The following is a 21,124-nucleotide window of genomic DNA, read 5'->3' as shown; positions in this document are numbered from 1 at the left end:
CCTATACTCTGAGCTACCCTCCATGCCTGCACACAGGCCCTAGCTAGCCCTCTCCCTGCACACTGAGCTACCCCCATACCTGCACACAGCCCCTAGTTATCCCCTCTCTACGCCCTGAGATATGCCCCGCTCGCACGGAGCTGGCTCAAGCCTTGCTGGCCTCTGCCTCCCTCCCCCAAAATAGAAGTCCCTGCCCCAAGAGCCCCCAACCTCTGCTGTGTCCTGGAGTTTTTATAGCATGTTGTGGGGGCCTCCACGAAAAAAAAGGTTGAGAACCCCTGGCAATTGACTCTCATTGATTTCTACAGCAAACACCTATATTCATTTGGTATTCCAATTAAAGGTATATGGACTCTTATATTAGTATAAGATAATTATTACTTTTTATGTTTGTAAAAACCTACATCTTCTGAACCTATATCTTCAACGAGTAGGAGTCACCTCAACAGAATGAGAAAGAAGGGAGGATAGTTAAAATACAGTAAGACAACAAAAATCACTGACTGACCTGTGGGTATGCAGTGCCCATTCCAGACAGCACAGCGGAAAGAACATCCTTTCCCTTCTCACCAGCCCTGGTGGAGACAGCAAGCTTCAGCAGGTCAACCATGACTCGTGTGTCATCCGGTACTAAAAGACTAGTGAACTCATCCAAGTATTGGGGCTCAGGACCAGATACTTTACTTTGGCTTTCTACATCCTGAAAGAGAAATTCAAGAAATATATAATATATAATGAAGAAAGATGGAAGAAAGATTCTATATAACAAACTGAGTTAACTTGCCTATAAAAACCCAACATGGTCACTAACCTGTTCTGTAACTGTTGTTCTTTGTGATGTGTTGCACATGTCCATACCGCTTCAGATGTGTGCATGCCCAGTGCACTAGCATTACAGACTTTTCCCTTAGAGGTAACCCCACATAAGGGCAGCCCAATGCACCTGCTGCTGCCTCCTACTGCTACACAATGGCACAAAGGGTACAGCCACCTTGATCCTCCTCAGTTCCTTTTTACCAGACAGATTTTGATAGAGAGGGGAAGGAGAGTGGGTCTTGGAACGGACATGTGCAACATCTCACAGAACAACAGTTACAGAGCAAGTTAGTAACCATTTTTCTTAAGTGATTGCACATGTTCATTCTGTTTCAGGTGTCTCTCAAGCAGGTCAATCAAGAGATGGGATCAGAGTCGACCTGAATAATGACAGAAGGACTAAATGTCCAAATCTGATATCTCTAGACTGTTGAGAGATGGCATTAGAATCAGAGATATGTACTGATGACCAAGTTGCAGCACTACAAACAGCCACTACAGGCACATGAGCTAAAAAGTCTGCAGAGGCCATCTGAGATCTCGTTGAACATGCCAGCATGCTGTCTGGGGAAGTTACATTGGTCATGTTGTAGCACAAACGTATACAGGAGGAAATCTACAATAAGATTCTTTGAGATGAGACTGGAATGCCCTTCATCCTGCCTGCAACTGCCACAAACAGTTATGAAGATGGCCTATGGTTTAGTCCTATCCAAGTAAAATGCTAATGCTCTCCTAACAGCAAATGTGTGGAGTCTCTCCTCATTCTTAGGAGAATGAGGATTGGGGAAGAATGTTGGTAAATATAATGCCTGACTGATATGGAAGTGAGAAACCATGCTGGTGAGAAATTTTGGATGAAGGTGAAGATATACCTTTTCCTTGTATAAGATACCTGATGGATCAGATACCAGGGCTCTCAATTCCCTCACTCTTCTTGCAGAGATAATTGCCACCAAAAAGGCTGGCTAACTTGAAAGATGAAGCAACAAACAGAGAGCAGGCAGTTCAAAGGGCAAGGTGGGGGTGTATAATAATGTTCAAATCCCCACGAGGGAACATAATACCTCCTTTCAGTCCTCTTAGCTGTGTGAGGCACGGAAGATGGTTTTTATCACAACACTCTAGTGGGCTCCCAAATAGCCTCATTTATAGGCAGTGCCACTCAAGAAGGCCCCGCAGATGCCAAATTGTCAACCAATCTGCCTGAGCTCTCCTGAACTACTTCCATCTGTATATCAGGGTGGAAGCCATTCTCTTAAGGAGGTTCTGATGGGCCCTATAATCGTCCAGAGAAGGTGAAAAAACACTGGACACTACCGCCTGATCAAGTGATGAGGAGGAGGAACCCAAGGCTGGCTGAAATGGTGCTTCTCCCAATTCCTCCAAAGTGAGATTCATTGGGGCAGACTGTTCAAGTTTGATACCGAGCTCAGTACCAGGAGTGGCTTCTTGAAGATCTCAACGCAAAGAGTGATCACAGTACCTACCAGAACAGGGAGAGTGGAGAAGAGGAACTGGCGCTGGATGGAAACCCACACTGGCTCCAGTACTGTCGCAGATATGGCCCTGGAGTCCAATTTTTTTCCTGACAAAGGCTCCCTACTGACTGACCAACCAACATGGAGTCTCCACTGGATACCAGCAGTGAAAACCTCTCATAGCAGAGTGATGTTTTACGTGACACGGCTGTGACACATAAGATCCAATTTCTGACTCAGACAATGAACCCGGAGTCATTCAATGAGGGAGGTGCCATGCTTCTCAGTGCTGGGAAGCAGTGATGGGAGTCTGGAGAGGATGGTACTGGAGAAATTATAGTCAGTTTGCCCCTCAACTGCACCGTACAAAGGGGTACCAGAGCATTTGAAGGTGCCCATGGTACTTGGTGCTGAACTCTAGCAGTCAGCAAGTCCTTGTGGGTGTCTGTTGGTATTGGGTGAAGTGTTTCTCGAACCACCAGTATCAGTAGACTCAGCTGATCACTTGCCACGACATAAGTCTCAGGAGTTGACAGCACCAGGAGTCTCTCTTGGTGCTGCTGAGGCAAAAAGGACGCACTGCTGAACAAGATGGTGCTCCCTTATAGACACTCAACAGCATCAGTACCTGAGTTAATGACCTCACCTAAGGTTCCACCTGCCCCAAAGAAAAAACTGCTTGGCACTATGTACACTCTACCCTGCTTCTCAGCTTGGCTGCTGGATACTGGTGCTGGCAACCTCAATCTCCTGGACAATGCCGTTCCTCAGTGAAGTCTTTCAATGTTTCTTCTTCAGTACTGGAGAAGGAGATCAATGTCGGGACTCTGCCATGCCAGGAGGAGCGCTCCTAATCAAAGTAAAGGCACTCAATGCCCACCTCAAGCAGGAAGGTTCTGAAGATTGGGCAGGGCTGCATCCATAAGGAGATGTTTTAGTCTGACCTCCCGGTATTTTTTAGTTCTGGGTTTCAAGTCCCTGCAGATTTCACATCTGTCCCTGATGCATGCTTCTCTGAGGCACTTCAGGAACCTGGAGTGCAGGTCCCTGACCAGCATCAGCTTCTTGCATGTATTTCAAAATTTAAAGCAGTGGTCTCCAACCTTTTAACGCACAAGATCACTTTTTGAATTTAAGGGCAACCCAGGATCTACCCCACCCCTTCCCCATCTCCCCTCTCTTCATCACTTGCTCTCCCCCACCCTCACTCACTTTCACCGGGCTGGGACAGGGGGAGGGGGCACGTGGCTCCGTGTGCTGCCCCTCTCTGCAGGCACCTCTCGGCCAATGGGAGCTGGGGGGGGGCACTTGCAGGCAGGAGCAGCACACAAAAAACCCTGCCCCCCATTCCTCCGGGCTGCGCTGGCCACTTCTGGGAGCAGTGGGGGGCCTGGGAGAGTGTCCAGGATTGACCAGTTGGTGACCACTGGTTTAAAGTCTGGGGACTGAGGCATGCCACAGCACTGGGCATTGACACCCAGAACCACTGGGAACCAAAATGTAAACTACATACATTAGTAAAATAAAAAAATAAACCTACACTTCAGTAAGACGATGCAACAAGTACCAACCATATACAACAGAAAAGACTCAGAAAGAGAGAAACACTTGTGGTAGCAAGTTAGCACGCTCTGACAATCATCACAGGTGGTAAGAAGGAAGAGATGGGAGTTGGTTTTACCCTTTGGACCATCGTGCAGCAGCACAATGCAGCTGAGGACATATGTGCCATCCTAGTGGGTACAGCTGAGGGAAAAATCTCAAATGCTAGTGAACAGAGCAAGCTTACACCTGCAGGGGAACGGGCATGTGCAAGCACTCCAAGAAGAAACAGAAGTTTAATACTGTGACCCTAAGACAGGGGTGAGCAAACTTTTTGGCCCGAGGGCCACATCTTGGTATGAAAATTGTATGGTGGGCCATGAATGCTCACGAAATTGGGGTTGGGGTGCAGGAGGGGGTGAGGGCTCTGACTGGGCTTGCAGACTCTGGGGTGGGGCCAGAAATGAGGAGTTCAGAGTGCGGGAGGGGGCTCTGGGCTGGAGGATGAGGTTGGGGTGCGGGCAGGAAGGCTCCGGCTGGAGATGTGGGCTCTTGGGTGAGGCTGGGGATCCCGCTTTATTAGGCTTCCACCACAATTTTGACAGTGGGAGCTCCAGCGGCCAACAGCGGGGAGGCCCCCCGGTTCTCAGCCCCAGGCGGAAAACTGCGGAAAAGTAATAATGGACCTTATTACCGCAAATAAGAAGGTCCATTATTACTTTTCCGTGATTTTCCATGGCTTGTCTGCAACTCAGCCGCAATTTGGGACAATCATCCCGTGATTCAAGTAGGGGCTTAATAATAAACATCTATTAGCTGTATTCACACAGTTATGACTAGTAGAAAGTAGTGGTAGGTTAACAAGTGTTCAGCTCCTATTTTCTGAAAGCCCTAACTAATTAAAAGGGAAAATGTGAAGAGAAACACAGACTATCAAGCCACAAAACCGTAATAGACAATTGACTATCAAATCTTCAGAACAAAGTCCTAAGGAAAAAAATATCAACTATTTCTTGATTTTATGAACCAATGCTTATTAGGCAAGGCTTAGGGGCGTTGCATATTTAGGGATCGCTTCACTATATCATTTGGGGCATTTACCAAACAAAACTATGCCATGCTGAAGTATACTATAAAAATTACTACCTACTTATGTAAACAATACTTTTACATGTATTAGACAGTAGGGCTGGCTGGAAAACAGAAATTTGATTTCAGAAAAAACAAGCTTTCAAAAATTTGCTCTCATTCCGCATCAGAACTGAAATGAGACCTTTCGAATTTTAGGGTGAAAAAAATACAAGACTACCAACCCCAGAATAACCAGTAACTCAGTGGTGGTTAGGGCACTACCTAGGATAGGAGATTCAACTCCCTGCCTAATTTGAAACCGAGACATAGGGCAGGTCATACTACCGCTTAAGTTGATCTAACCTACGTCGCTTAGGGGTATGAAAAAGAAACCCCCCTGAATGACTCAAGTTATAGTGACCTACGAGCTGTCCACACCAATGCGATGCCGGTGGGAGATGCTCTCCCACTGACATAGATTCTGCCTCTCACAGAGTTGGAGTAATTATGTCGATGTAATTACCTCTCCTGTTGGCATAGAGCACCTTCACTAGATGTGCTGCAGCTGCGCTGATGTAGTGCTTCTAGTGTAGACCTGCCCTTAATCCTGGGTCTCCCACATCCCAGGTGAGTGCCCTAAGCACCAGACCATTATTGATTATTCTGGGGTAGGGGGTCCCTCTCTCCCCTTTTCATCTGGGTCTCCCACATCCCACGTGAGTGATCTAACCACCAGGCTATTGGTTATTCTCGAGTCCCTCTCTCCCCTTCCAGAAATTCCATCCTGACCATAAGAAACCTTCCCAACTAAATTTTTGTCAAAATAAGATACTTTTTCATGAAACATTTCAGCTTTAACAAAACCGCACTTTTAGATGGGAAAAATTTTCAAAAAGTTTGTGACCAGCTCTACCTAGCACCATAAAAAATACATTTGCATTACTCAAAGCTAACTAACTACATACACAGAGTTGCATATGGCATTCTCAACCATATGGCACTTGCTGTAGCACCAGAAATTTTTTTTTTCTCTGCTGACATAACTTGTCAAACACCAGAACAATTCAATTGCTTGATGGAGATACATAATAAAACCTATAATCTTAAAAATATTAGCCATATTACTTCTTTGGTTTTCGTCATGGTCTCTGCTATGATACTGGCAGCTCCAGGATCATCAGTGACTGGAATGAAAGGACGAGAAGAGGCAGCAGCAGCTGAGGGAGTTACAGCAGAGGGGGTCACAGCATCTTCTGAAGAAACAACCTAGTCAAAAAACATCATAGTTAACTAGATAGCAGAGCAATAAGATATTGCATGTGTTTAAACAAGCTTAAGCAGACTTTGTAAAAAGAAGTTTGTGCTCAGGAAAGAGATGCCTAAAAACAGCAGCATCTTATTCAAGAAATCCCTGTACGAACCTTGCAGTGGTGCCTACTGGCGAACTAAGGGCTTTTCTTCGCTATGGGACTAAGTCGATGCAAGTTACACTGCTTCCGTAACATAAAACTACATAAGTGACATAACCTACATCGACTTACTGCAATGTCTACACCATGCGATTTCAACGAGAGATGCGCTCCCATCAACTTAGCATTTCTTAACCAGACTCGCTAAATCGACGCTGCGGCATCCATCGCAGCAGCGCTGATTTAGCTCGTAGTGAAGACAAGCCCTAAATCAGGGCCCCACTGCACTAGGTACGAACATGCAGTAAGATGACAATTCTTATCCCAAATCGCTTACAACCTAAAAGACAAGATATAACAGCTGTATGAGACAAACAAGTATGTCAGCATGGGGGAATGGAAAAGATGTATCCTCTTTAGTGACAAAATTATTATTACTACTCCTTTTAACACTGAAGAACCCACACAATATGTTTGTATCTGGCTTTTTTTTCTCAATACATCACACAATAGAAATAATGTTACAATTATTTGTTACATTTGAAATAAGATTTAGACACTGACGATTCTCTTCAGCTTGTCATTTCTTCTTTTTTAAATCCAGTTTATAAATTTACCTCTACTTCTTAAACTGTTTCAATACCTGACTAAGAGAACACCAATATCTTTGAATCAGGTCTAAAAACATGGTGAGAAATTACCTTATGTTTTTATCTGATTTACTGGACTCGAAACTTGTGAATTGATCAATTATAATCAGGCACAGCTGACAAATTGCAGGTACTTTATGGAATTGATTCTAAAAGTTAGACCGATGCTGAAGTAAAGTTCTTACACATGTTACTGTCAAATTAAATAAAGGAAAATACTTCACAGTGTTATTGTTGATGGATGTTTCAGCACTCAAATTGTTGCTCTGATAGCAAAACTGATTCTGATTTTATTTATTTTACCTCTCCTCTCCTGTCCTGCCAGGGATTTGGACTCAGTCTCTCTTCGACATCCACTGCTAGCACACACTCTTCCCCATTGGCAGGGCTCCCTGTAGAAGCAGCATCTGGTGGTGGGACCGGGGATGAAGAAGGACATTCCACTGGTGCAATCATACTTGCAGGCATCAGTGCTCCAACCACTGCATCCCTAGATCAAAAATGAACCAACTGTTAAGGAAAGACTTACACTAGGACCACCAAATCCTCTCCTTGGAAGAAACGTGTCCTGTTATTCAGCTAGAGTAATGCTAAAAGTGATGGTTTTCAATGTTTGCAGTCTACAGGGTAGTTTACTTCCATTCCATATGGGAAGACTCACACTTAGCTGAGATAGTTACAGATGCCTACAGAGTTTGGGGATTGTTAAACCAAAGTCTGCCACAAGTTTCTTTTCAGACTCTTTACCACTAATATTTCTCCTGTCTTTACAAACAGAATTGAGCAATCTCAAAAGGAGCCCTCTGCTCTGTGATACACATTCTCAACTGCAAGGTATACAACAAGATTATTGCTGGGAGTTGCACTTTTGGAAAGCTATCATTCTGTTCTTATTTGGATGATGCACTCTCACATGAGTCTTTTAAAAAAGCTAATATTTTGTTGCAGAGTTTCCTGTTCCACATAAGACAGTCTTGTCAGGAAAACCTGTATCAACAAGTTGATTTCAAGTGAACACTAAAAGGAAATTTAAATGAAGTTAAAGCATACATCCTAGAGCCCTATTTTATACCCATGATTAACTGGTATAAGGGAGAAACTGTATGAAGTAGCTTACCATCTATGCTTCAACCTGTAAAATACAAGAATGTTGGCAGGCCTACCTGGCATACATGATTTGTAATGCTGTCAATATATGAGATAATGCTTGTTGTTTGGCAAGGTTCCCATCTAGCGACAGAAGAATCTTAGCGAGGGAAGGGCGGTTAGGTTTGGAACTGCTTACACCACTGATTTTGTTACTGGCAGCAGAAGAATCTGCATCTGATGGGACACCTGGGAAAAAGAGTCAGACATGCTTTTTTAAAAAAAGACTATAATGCATAATAACTAGTTTTGTTTGTTACCTGCTTAATGATACTTTTGGAAAGGATTCTTAGCCTACAATTCGTGTAATTCTGATATGAAACCCAATACTATATCTAGGTCAGCAACGACTTTCATGTAAAACAGAGTCTAAAACTTACTCATGAGAATGGAGACAGCTCAACACCACTAGTTTCCTACTGGCCTCTACAACAATCTTTACTTGGACAAAAAATTAGCAGTTAAGTACTATTTATATATATTGCACATCTATGAAGCTCTGTTATTGCTGCAGTTCTGTCCAGGAAAAAGATAGCTAATGGATTAAAAGACATAGAAACAGCCAAAATATTCTGATATTTTACATAGAACATTTTTGTTACTCAAATCTGACTAAAGTTTGGTTCTGATAAATTGGGAAGGTGCCATCATAGAATGCTGCCTCCCTCTTTAATGGTGGTCACATGTCTTAGAAATCAATAAGTAAGATAACATTTGCATCAAGAATTATTATTTGTAAGAGGCATATAATACAGAGATTTAATATTATGCTAGCATCCAGAAGCCCCAATCAGGGCAAGGCCCCAACATGACAGGCACTGTATCCCCTGCCCAAAAATAGACAAAAGTCTACAGTCCAAGAAGAATCTCATTTTTGCTAATGCATTTTGGACTTTGACAAACAGTTTAAGACATTTAAAAATTCAAACTAGCGCTAACTTTTGTATGACTCCTCAGCTTCAGGGGACACAATGTTTTAGCTTCCCAAGTCTTGTTCTCTTCTCACGTCCTCCATTTTCAGCAAATCAGTATGTTTAAATGTCTTTCATCCTGCACAGCCACCTCGTCCCCCACACCCGTCCATCTATACACATCTACAACGCTGCCCCAATCCACAAATATTGTTTAAAAATGTTAAGGAAATAAACACAAGCTTTGTATTACCTAGATAAGAAGCGCCTAAAGGGTCTCTAGCAGTTTGGAAGAGTACTGGCTCATGAACAGATGGTGTAGCTACATCCACTGTTGTCCATGCTACACTGTGGGAAGATCCACAAGCAACACGTGTAATTTTCTGGCCTTCTAAACCCTGTACAAGAGTGGGTTTTCTATTGACTGTAGTAGTTCCATTGCCTTGTTGTCCATGATCGTTGTCACCCCAAGCATAAACCTGCCAACAGACAGTTCTATGTGTTACTGTGTTTCACTGAGTCTTTCATATACTTATTTTCAAAATTACTATGATAGGATCTTATCTCTAAATGACTTACTTTACTAATTTAAGATATTGCCAGAGTACCTACCACCTTCATAATTAACAGCTGATGCTTTCAGGTTACATATGCTAATATAGCACATATGAGCTTCATTCTGTGAGCAGATTCATGTACTATTTCATTATTCTGGGTGTACATAAAGCTAATGGAATTACTTGCACATGCATTTTACTGGGGCTCTGCATAACTATGATATTTATGCTATCACCCAATATAGAACAGATAGGTCCTGTCACAAGATCATGGTTGCTTCTGGATCTTAGGAAGCGAAAAGCTGAGGGTTGTGTCTGAAACATCCCATGTTACCATAAATAATAAGGAACAAAAATGCAAAAGCTATATTAAGACGAGTTAAGATTTAATAAATATATGAAGGCAAGAAAATTCTAAGTGACAATCACATTAATATTTGTGCAGTTTGCCAAGGGTGGGCAAACTATGGCCCGCGGGCTGCATCCAGTCCATCAGACGTTTTAATCTGGTGCTTGAGCTCCCGCTGAGGAGTGGGGTGTGGGACTTGCTCCGCTCCACGTGGCTCCTAGAAGCAGCAGCATGTCTGCCCTCTGGCTCCTACATGTACGGGCAGTCAGAGAGCTCCACACGCTGCCCCCGCAGCTCCCATTGGCTGGGAATCACAGCCAATGAGAGCTGCAGAGGTGGTGCCTGACACACCCTCCTGCACCGCAAACTGCTCAACCCCAGACCCACCCCAGAGCTTGCACCCCCAGCTGGAGCCCTCACCGCCACCCCTCCCCCGCACCACGACCCCCTACCCCAGCCTGGAGCTCTCTCCCACACCCTGAACTCATTTCTGTCCCCACCGCAGAGCCCACACACCCCCAGCCAGAGCCCTCACCCCCTCCTGCATCCTAACCCCAATTCTGTGAGTTTTCATGGCCCACCATACAATTTCCATACCCAGATGTGGCCCTCAGGCCAAAAAGTCTGCCCACCCTGGACTAGCCAGAAGATTAAATTTTAAATTATAAAATGCTGTAATAGTAAATCTTGTCTCCAACATGCATCTTAGCCACAGGATACAGGTGGTACATCAGTGCTAATGAGAACCTACACAGCCTATAAAATTCGGGTTTCCTCATGTTTCTAGGGGACACAGAACAATAAGAAAGAGAGGGCTGACACTTTCATGTACATGCGCAGAATGTAGGTATAGACAGAATCACATTATAAAAAAGGTGCCCGCAGCGGGAAAACTGAACTTCCTATGGGAAACCTCCAGGAGAGACCATCCCCATATTGATGATCAATCCATGGGAGAGACATCAGACTAACACCATGTAGGATGATGTGAGTATGTCTGTAGTTATAACTGGTCCATGGATATATTTAGGAATTTTATATGCTGTGACATTTATAACTTTGTTGGCAACTTTAATAAAACTGTTAAAAGATAGTGGATCTTGTTCTTGTGATTGTATGTGTTACTGGTCTATGGTTTCATGTGTTCCTATGGACTCTAGATCTAGAGCAAACAGAGATAACTCTGTTGGGTTTGAGAGTGTAGCCACCAGAGCCAAATCCACTGTAGTATAATTAACAATAAATAAATAATAACATTAAATAAATAAATGCTGTTACTACATTACATTGCCTCAATATCTAGCTTTTTCTGGACCAGAACTTACCTGTCCTGTGTCAGTGACAGCAAGGCAGTGAAGTGCACCTACAGCCACATGTACAATCTTCTTCCCTCTCAGCCCTTCCACAACCTGTGGCTTTCGCACATGAACATCAGTGCCATGACCTAGCCTGAAGTAATCCCCCTTGCCCCTGGAACAGACAAGGAAGTAAATGTAAAATTTCCGGCAATTATATTATTCCAAACATTGCAATCCTTTGCCATTACACCTTTGCAAATTGAAATCCTTTATATATCCAAAGGGAAAGCGCACGTAACAGCAATGCAAATTTCTTGACAATGACCTTGGAAAGACTTATCTCAGAGGGTAGCGAAAAATCTACAATTTTTCATACATTGGCCTCAATACTAAAAATGTACCATTTATTATTATTTTGGGGGACGTATTGTGGTTGCATAAAATTCATTCTTTCTGTTTTGAAATATCTTACTATTACAAATTTACTTATACTCAAAAATGACTTGTATTTTTTTAACTCAGTAAAATCACTATCCAGCTTACAATTTATATAAACACAGGACCTGCACTGTGACAACTACTCACATGAGTAAAACTGCACATGTGCTTAACTATTTACATAACTGAGGCTTCAGACAAGCCTCAAACACAGCTTACTTTTATTACCAACATATGAAATTTTCCTCAACTGTCTGAGAGACACCATTAACATTGCACTACTCGGTCTATTTTATGGCAATACCTCAAGATATTACCAACAGTATCAACTGAGCAGAAAAAAAATGAAGAGTGTTGGTTAGAGGTAACAATTCTCATATTCCCCATTGTATTTTGTAACAGAGATCAGTCTCTGTTGGAAATCAAGTATCTCCAAAAGTCCTTAGTTTAATAGTAATTTCCAGATAAAAACTATGTTACAACTGAACTGAATACATATCGGTATCATAAGGATAAAAAAAAATTACTTGGGTGTTCTAATTACCCCCAAAACAAGTACTACAAACCTAGGAAATTCAGAGTTAAACTTAAAATAAATCCAAGCATGTTAGGTACGCTGAGGCACACAAACAAACTTAACTTTGCCTAGCAGTGATGTCATGCAATAATCACGTTATGATTATTAAATATTTTAGTGTTTGTCGTCCCAATTTAGATTTAACTTATTTTTGAAGAAATTTGATTTTCCTTCCCCTGCCCCCCAACTCTTTGCAGTGTCGATACAGGGCAGGGCTAATGGAAGGAAAAATGGTGGCCCACGGGAAGCTTGGCTTCCCACACATTGAGAGCAATAGGGGACTGCGGTCATTCTGAAGGACATCTTTACTAAAGGCACTGTTAGCTTCACTCTCATCACGAACAACAGGAGATAACCATTTGAAAAGACTGTTGTGGAATTCACTATAGAAAAATATTATTCATCAGCCTGTGCTGAAGAAGAAACATTAGTTTATGAAGAATAAAGACAATCCTAAAGTTAAGTTTCTTCAAATATAGCTTGTACATAAGAATTCAACTTAACCAAACGGGATGTTTGAAGACCCTGTGTTGTTCTGTTACTGAGATCATTGGTAACAAAAAATATCTTTTGAGTTTTAAGTTTCATGAATTATCTTTAATAAATTTGTACTTTAACTAACAACCAATTCACTTGTAAGTTCTCAGATGGGAAATTCTCATTCTATACTCAAAGAGTATTCTAATATTGAGGAGAATATGCTGTATTCTCTACACATAAAGTGGATGAATCCCTGATTCAAGTGGAAAAACTAATCCCTAACAATGGAATCACAACCAATCATTCTGTAATTAGAGAACATATATAGGATGCAGCAGTGCACTTGCTTTAACATAAGAACCAAGAGGAACTGAGCTATATTATTTCATAGACTATATATATAAGGCCCTACTTGAACTGTGGGATGATTGTCAAAAAATTGCAGCTGAATTGCGAACAAGCCATGGAAAATTGTGGAAAAGAATAATGGACCTTATTATTTTCGGTAATAAGGTCCATTATCACTCTTCCATGATTTTCCACTGTTGGCCACCCAGAGCTGAGAAGGGGAGCTGCGGCCCTCAGCCCTGGGGTGGCCAGGACTCCCCACTGTTAGCCTCGCACCCAGTAGGGCTCCCGCTATCAAAACTGCATTGGAAGTCAAATACTGTGGAATCCACAATTTCCACAATATTGCAAGTTAAGTAGGGCCTCAACTATATAAAGATTTTCTTTTATCACAATAATCTTTATTTCTATTTATTTTTATTGCACTAAAACCTATACACCCCAACCAGGCAAGGGTCCCAGTTATGACAGGCACTCTATAAAGATTTAGTAAATGACAGTACCTTCCCCAAAGAGCTTACACTTTAACAGACAAAATATAACAGGTGAGTGCACAAATAAGTGTGCAGGGGGAGGGAGGTGGTGGTGGAAACAATAGGATGTTTTAGAATAAATTAAACATGTGCACAAAGCACAGATGTAATAAGCCAGTCTGTAGCAATCAACACAACTCAAATGCCTTGAAATTTTTTGTAAATATTTCTTAGCAACCTTGACATACCAGGTCCACACCACTCCAGATTTGGTAAGTGCCAAAGAGAACTGAGCCCCACACTCAATCTGGCACACACTCTGGCCATTTAGTCTTTCAATGTTCTGAGGAATGTTGCATCCTTCACTTCCTCCTCGGCCCAGTTTTCCAAAGTCACCATCTCCCCAGGAAAACACCAAACCTAGTAACACCAATCAAACAGTATGTCAGACTATGATCACAATATTCCCATATGCTATGAAGTTGCTAAAGAAAGATACTCCTACCTTCATCTGTCAAAGCCAGAGTCTGAGCATCTCTGCTTCCACAAGCAACTTGAATGACTCTGTGACCAAGAAGCACTTTAACCTACAACACACAGAAAAGTAAGCATGCTGCCTCAAACACATTAAGCGTATTTTAAAGTTTCGCAGTAATTTCGAAGTATTTGTGACTTGTTTTGTTCTTTATACATCCAAGCTCACATTACACACTGTTTTGGGATTTTTAGCTTTATTTCTCCCTTTATTTTCTCTTCTTGTACATATACATACATAGACACTACCACAATCAGGAAACACCACTTGTACTTACCATCTTCGGTTTGAGTTGTGTAGTATTGTCTCCATGACCCAGCCTGCCATATTCTCCAAGGCCCCATGTGTACAGTTCACCACTAGATGTGATGGCAGCACTGTGAGAACTGCCACAAGCAATATCACGGATACGCTTGGTTTTCAATGCTTCTATCAGTCTTGGTTTATCACAATTCCTAAAGATAGAATAAAAGGATTTATCACCTTATTTTGTGATGTCATGCAATATATTTCATGCCCAACCCTCCAGTATCTCATGTATATTAAACACCTGAATGGCAAAACTGCCCTAATGCTAATATCTAAGACTCCAATGTTTCACTTTATGTCATGGATTTAATTTATTTTTCTATTTATCTTAAAGGTATAATTGTTCAAGTCAATTTAGAACAAAAATGTAGGTCTGGTAAAAAAAAAATAAACTTTTATAAACCTGAAAACATATATTCATTTTCCACGATTTTTAATGTAAAAAGCGACAAAGAGTCCTGTGGCACCTTATAGACTAACAGATGTATTGGAGCATAAGCTTTCGTGGGTGAATACCCACTTCATCAGACGCATGCCACAAGACTCTGTCGCTTTTTACAGATCCAGACTAACACGGCTATCCCTCTGATACTATTTTTAATGTAGTTCAACTGAACATTCCTTTTTTAAGAAATGTTATGTAACACAAACACACTGCAGTATCCTGATAATGAAGAACCAGAAAGATAAACAGATTAAAGATAAACAGATTTTTCTCAATCTTTCCTTGCTAAAAAGCGTTTGAAATTTATGAAAAACTTTCAGGAGAAAAATCTACACCCTAGCTCAAAAAAAGCACGCCAACCGTCAAAAGAAACAGATAGAATTACAAAACCCCTTGGCAACTTTAAAGACATCATACTTAGATTACAAAATTAATAATACAATAATGACTTAACTAGATGGTATGGTGTGGGTTGTTGGTATCAAATACAATGTTGGTACTTTTGTTTTACTGCTTCAATAAAATATCTTTTTTCACACAAGTAGCTTAGCTTGAGTGAGCTATCAAATACTCAGCTTCTAATTCAGCTTCTGCCAGAAAACATTTCTAGCTAACAGATATTTAGAAATACTAGATTTACAGATTAATGGTGCACCAAACTTCTTTTTATTTATGGCCTGTCTACAGCACACCACAGTGTAGTATCAGAGTCCACTATACTGCTCTGCAATTCTAAAGCATCTTCCATCAGGAATCTCAAATAGCATAAAAGTTTTAATACATCACAACAGCCTACCTGATCCCGAGGCACTAGGGCGACTAATGAGAGTTTGAATTATTGCCATATGATAGAGAAAGTGCTTGACATGAGACATAGCTCAGTCAGTTAAGGCAGCAGCAATTCACCATGGAAAAAGCACTTTTAGCTTTATTTGTTTTATCAACCATTCAAAAAACGTTAGTGGGCCTCTTACCTAGAAACTGAGGTGAAAATTGTAAAGAACTTCTAGAGAGCATGAGTGTAACCTTATCAGGCTGTGGCAGGCATTTCAACACCCCCACCACCACCCATTGCAAATTGGTAACCAATATTCCTGCTACCTCTCACGTAACTTTTCAATAATGAATATACAAAAGAGACCCAATTAAACACTGACCTTGCCCATTAAGATAAATCTTTTTTTAAAAAGCTATATTAATTTTAACTTGAGTATCCCTTTAAAACTACTGAAATCGCAATAAAAGCTTAGTTTGCAACATACAAAACTGATATATGTATTGCAGAAGAATCTTTTTGTAACACAATTCTTTATTTATAATATATGTAATACTGTCACTGCTTGCTAACAATGATTCAATATCATTTGTTTGAAATATTTCCTATTTCAAGGTACTAATAGAAATTATATCCTTACATTCTGCTGAAGTGGCCAAGTTTTCCATCGTCTCCTTCGCCCCATGAAAATACCTTCCCATCAACAGTTAAAGCCATAGCATGCCGGCCACCTGCAAAGGTTTAAACTGCAAGTTTCAAACAGCAAAGATTTATTTCTTCGCCCTCCAGTATGGAAGACCAGAAAGTGCACATAGTCAACAGGGCAACAGAAGTTAAGCAAAAGCCAAGAAACATCCCATTAGTGCTTCAATTTAATATCGTGCTACACTTTCCACCCCATAACTCTTTACTTTAATATATTCAAAAGCATTAATTTTCACGTGGTCCACTGAGAAGGTGAAAAAGCTTATTTTATAACTTTTTAAAAAAAAGTATCCAGGGTGAACATTTTCCCTCAATGGAAACAAATCACTTAAGTAACTATTTTCTAAATGAAAGAGTTAGCTAACGTTTTTTAAAAGGAAAATATTTCCACTGGATTGACCCAAAAATTACACTATGAAAAATCAGAAATTATTCTGAATTTAATTTTCAGAAAGATACCACAACTTTATAGGTCAAAAAAATTAAGAGACTAAATTCACAGATTTCTATGGCCAGACGGGATCACCAGATCATCTAGTCTAACCTCCTTTACGCAGGCCATAGAATTTCAGCCAGTACTCCTATATTACAGGCTCTATTCCAGGGGTCGGCAACCTTTCAGAAGTGGTGTGCCGAGTCTTAATTTATTCACTCTAATTTAAGGTTTCGTATGCCAGTCATACATTTTAACATTTTTAGAAGGTCTCTTTCTATAAGTCTATAATATATAACTAAACTATTGTTGTATGTAAAGTAAATAAGGTTTTTAAAATGTTTAAGAAGCTTCATTTAAATTAAAATGCAGAGCCCCCCGGAGCGGTGGCCAGGACCCAGGCAGTGTGAGTGCCACTGAAAATCAGCTTGCGGGCCGCCTTTGGTACGCGTGCCATAGGTTGCCTACCTCTGCTCTATTCTATATCCTCTGCACTAGAACCATACAGTGCACAAGAGTCTACTTTCACTTTTAAGCTTAAGTACATAATGTTTATGTTCCCATGGAGAAATGTAAAGAGTCAATACCTGAGTGAACAGCCACCTTCTTCACTACATAATTACTGAGAGCTGTAATCTGTCGGGGAATAGGCACAGTTCCACTGGACAGGCCTAAACCAAGTCTTCCATTAGTGGCTTCTCCACAGGCATATACTTTGCCCTCTACAGTTACTAAAAGAAAAAAGGTTTTAAATTTCCATTAATAAAAAATTCACAAATAAGAATTTATTCCTACCTCTTAGAAAATAATTTTACTTTTTATTTTGGGGCTGGAAGGGATGGGAGGGTCTGAAATGCAGAAACCTTGCACAGAGTTATCCTACCTGCAAAAAGGCTTTTGGATCCACCAGCTACCTGTACTACATTCAAGGCAGAAAGCGTTTCAGAGAATGAAGGAACCTTGATCTAGAGTGTTTGGAGAAGAGAGAGATTATTGCATAAAATCAGATTTAAAAGTCTGTTACTTATAAAAGGCAACCAGTTCTTTGCAGTGAAGTTCTAGTATGATAAACTGATTTATCTGATTTAATTAACCAGTGGTTAATAAAATTTTATTTATTAGCTTTTCAGTGGCACTCACTACGCCATTATCTGGACGCCTCACAGATAACCAATTAATTAATTAACTGAAACAGATCAAGTGCTTAAAGCAAGGGATGAGTGTGTTATATAAAACGGAGATAAATAAGTAACCACCACAAGGAAAAGGTGCAGTAGGATGTACAAATTGTTTTTTTTTTTAACTATAATTTTCTTAAGTAAACAAACTCTAGTCAGACTCTCAATAAATTACAACCCAAGCAAGTTGGTTAAAATGTCAATCAGCATATCAGAAATCAACATGAGCACATTGGCAGAATTTATTTTCTCTGTATCCTTTAAATTGCAGTTAATTCAAAAGTAAAGTTCCATAACAATATGGATTAGCTATAATCAGAAAAACAGTGACAAAGTAACCTATATTACAATTAGGTCTTTTGTCAGGCTGACTTTATATAAACAAAGGCTGATACTTTTTCAAGTGTTCATCATTAACATATATTAAAGTTAGGCATATCTTATTATATTACTAAAGTAAATATTTATTTACTGATATGCAGCTAAAAAAATATTGTGTTACTAAAAAGACTTCTCTATTACAATTAGTGAAAAAAAAAATTCTGAAGGATAATTGATAAAACATAATGAAAGGTTGAGGGTTTGCATTTGGTTTTTGTTATGGCAGCTTAATCTTACCAAAAAAAAAAAAAAAAGAGATGCTGTTTACTTTTAAAAGGTTTCTAGCTTCTGAAACTTTAATGTTTTTATATTTTATTTTCCTACTAATTTTGCCCTTCTCTAGGGCTTGACCCAAAGCCCACTGAAGTCAAACAGAAGAATCCCATTGACTTCAATGGCAACTGGAATCAGGATCCAACTGGGGAAAAAAATCATTTCTCCCCCAAATTATATTTCTAAATTGACAAGTTAATGTATCTGTGCACCAGCATCAGTGTCAACTATAATATGAATAACTCTGAAAACCGCATTTGTTATTAACTGCTTGCTTTGGAATGGACAGAGAATATAATACTTTTGTAGATTTTTACAATCCTATATGAACCAAACAAACAAGTAGATCAATTTTTTTATTCTTATTTTAAAATAGGAGCGTTCCTTTTACTCAATTGAATTTTTAAGTAAATGACATCTTAAAATGATTAAATAGGTTACACATTTCTTACGTTAAACCATACTGCAGACTCCTCAAAAAAACCAAACAGATGTGTAAAGGGAGAACGTGAGTGCCAGGTTGAGAAGATGCACTTACTTGAAACTTCCTCTCAAATAATTTTTCTCATTAAAATGGATTATACTAGTAAGGGTCAGGAATTCATTTTCTTTCTTTGGATCACTGAACCAGCACCATTGTAAAATTGTGAAAGTTTCCTGGTGTAGAAATAATTTGTAATGACCTACAAACTAAGGACCTCTGCAACAGGCATTCCTATGGTACATGATTGCAAGTTATTGACTACTATGATCTTTCAGAGTTAAAAGCATAATCTTCTACCCTTTGAAAGCTGGAGTTTGTAGTGAGAAGTTACCTGCTTCAAGAAGGAAGCTGCTAAAATCAAATTGGAACTGAAAAATGTAATTTTAAGATCCAATTTCTCTATCTGCCAGTGACAGACATTTGAATGCTTTTTTAGCCCTGGAAAGTCATTATGTCCAGTCCTGGAGGAGTTTGATAATGAACCTTAAAAACTTTGAATTCAGTGTCTGGCTTATGTTCTTCATCAGAGATTTTTTGTTTTACACAAACACTTTTTCAACAAAGACGATACCTTGGAACCCTTTAGTCCTCCCAACTGATCTTTGTCATTCAGCCCCCAAACAAAAACTTTGGTTCTTATAGTAGCTGCTGATTCCAGCCCTGCCATCTTCTTCCTAACAAGACTGGGTACATTGAGAAAAATAGAAAAATGTCAGTTCCACAGCCTATATACTGTGACATTTGATAAACCTTGACTTGTGTTTTATATTTTAACAATCTATTTTACATTTTAAAATGTAAATATCCTCTCTTTGTGAGCTTAAACTCAGCGTAGCTTCACAGTTGTGATTTTCTGTGACCACGTTAACTTTTTACCTGTTATTAAAACATTTCTTTTTATAGTTTGCACAGTGAAAGTCCTTTAAAAGCACAAGAGACCCACAGAACTGCAGGATTCTACATTGTATACTGGACATATCATACAGGTAAAGCCAATACTCATAAGTAGGAGTTTTAGCTGTTTTTAACAAATCAAAGCATTTTTCAGCATGAGGCGGCAAAATAAAAAATGATGAAACAATTGTTATCACTGTATATACACAGGAAAGACAAAAGGTATACATCAACTAATGTCTTAACTATAAAACTCGTTGAAACTAGAGCCTGGCTGTTTTTTTTTCTCTAGTACACAATAAAATAATTCAGTCGTTTGAGTTGCACAGCCAGTGCTGATATTCTTCTAGTTTAAGGTTAAGATAGCAAGTTTATTTTTTCTTCCAGTTCCCTACCTCCCAGTGTTGGCTTTATCATCATCCTCTTCCTCATTATCGGAAGCAAGGAAAGGGACTGCAGCCAAATCTTCATCCTCTGCCCGGATACGCCCCAGTATGCTGAGACCATGTATTTTGCAATCTATTCCAGAGCTTCTGCACTGCTTTATAGCAATCTCAATATACCTGTGATACTGAAGAAGAAAGATGTAATTGCAATCTTTTGGGTCTATAAGTTTATGGAACATGGAGGATTTAAGATTTTTGCATTGCTGAGTTCCGTCTGTTTTAGAAGTTGATTCTGTAAGATAAATCAAAATCCTACTTTTCTGCCCTATTTAGGTATCAATTTAACTGATATGGATGTTCTCAGCAGACTGGAAGTTTGGGAATTTCTGGGAATGATGATCTCATCTCCAATCTACCACTAAGCTTGTGCCCTTCTTACAGTAACTGGCCACAGTCCAGATTTGTCTCCCTAGGCTGAGGAATAGTCACTCCACTTCTGCCACCCAGCAGATGAGAACTTCCAACCAAACCGTTGAAAAAAAAAAAACCCTGGTACACGTATTGTTTGCTTGGTTCTGAGGCATTTGCTTTTAAACTGAAAACCTACAATTTCACGGGTGTTTACTCGTAAGACTAATAATTGTACACATGTACAGTGATTATGCAAAAGCCAATGACGTGGTTACTTATAAGCACCAACATATTGGGAAAACAAAAAATCAAATATAATAATGTAATAACCAAAGGTACACATGGACCCTTCTTACAGCAAGATACATT

At 40.0% G+C, this 21,124-nt stretch overlaps 1 protein-coding gene across 3 annotated transcripts in view; it reads right to left on the bottom strand.

The window, feature by feature from the left end:
• Positions 1–21,124, bottom strand: part of HERC2 (HECT and RLD domain containing E3 ubiquitin protein ligase 2) — a 209,120-nt gene that overhangs the window by 42,252 nt on the left and 145,744 nt on the right. For all 3 annotated transcript variants that reach the window (XM_065591123.1, XM_065591131.1, XM_065591128.1), the window contains exons 56-69: positions 20,354–20,529; positions 19,636–19,747; positions 17,632–17,713; positions 17,336–17,479; positions 16,251–16,341; positions 14,359–14,536; positions 14,052–14,133; positions 13,795–13,966; positions 11,258–11,402; positions 9,280–9,505; positions 8,133–8,304; positions 7,273–7,459; positions 6,036–6,176; positions 509–700 (exon numbers count right to left, since the gene is read on the bottom strand). In XM_065591123.1, the coding sequence (XP_065447195.1) occupies positions 509–700; positions 6,036–6,176; positions 7,273–7,459; positions 8,133–8,304; positions 9,280–9,505; positions 11,258–11,402; positions 13,795–13,966; positions 14,052–14,133; positions 14,359–14,536; positions 16,251–16,341; positions 17,336–17,479; positions 17,632–17,713; positions 19,636–19,747; positions 20,354–20,529 (2,100 nt within the window). The remainder of the gene's footprint in view (positions 1–508; positions 701–6,035; positions 6,177–7,272; positions 7,460–8,132; positions 8,305–9,279; positions 9,506–11,257; positions 11,403–13,794; positions 13,967–14,051; positions 14,134–14,358; positions 14,537–16,250; positions 16,342–17,335; positions 17,480–17,631; positions 17,714–19,635; positions 19,748–20,353; positions 20,530–21,124) is intronic.

This window comes from Chrysemys picta, chromosome 1 (genome assembly GCF_011386835.1).
Source record: "Chrysemys picta bellii isolate R12L10 chromosome 1, ASM1138683v2, whole genome shotgun sequence".
In the NCBI taxonomy this organism is placed as follows: Eukaryota; Metazoa; Chordata; order Testudines; family Emydidae; genus Chrysemys; species Chrysemys picta.
Note: the sequence above shows the minus strand (reverse complement) of the source record. Positions and strands in the feature narration are given on the sequence as shown.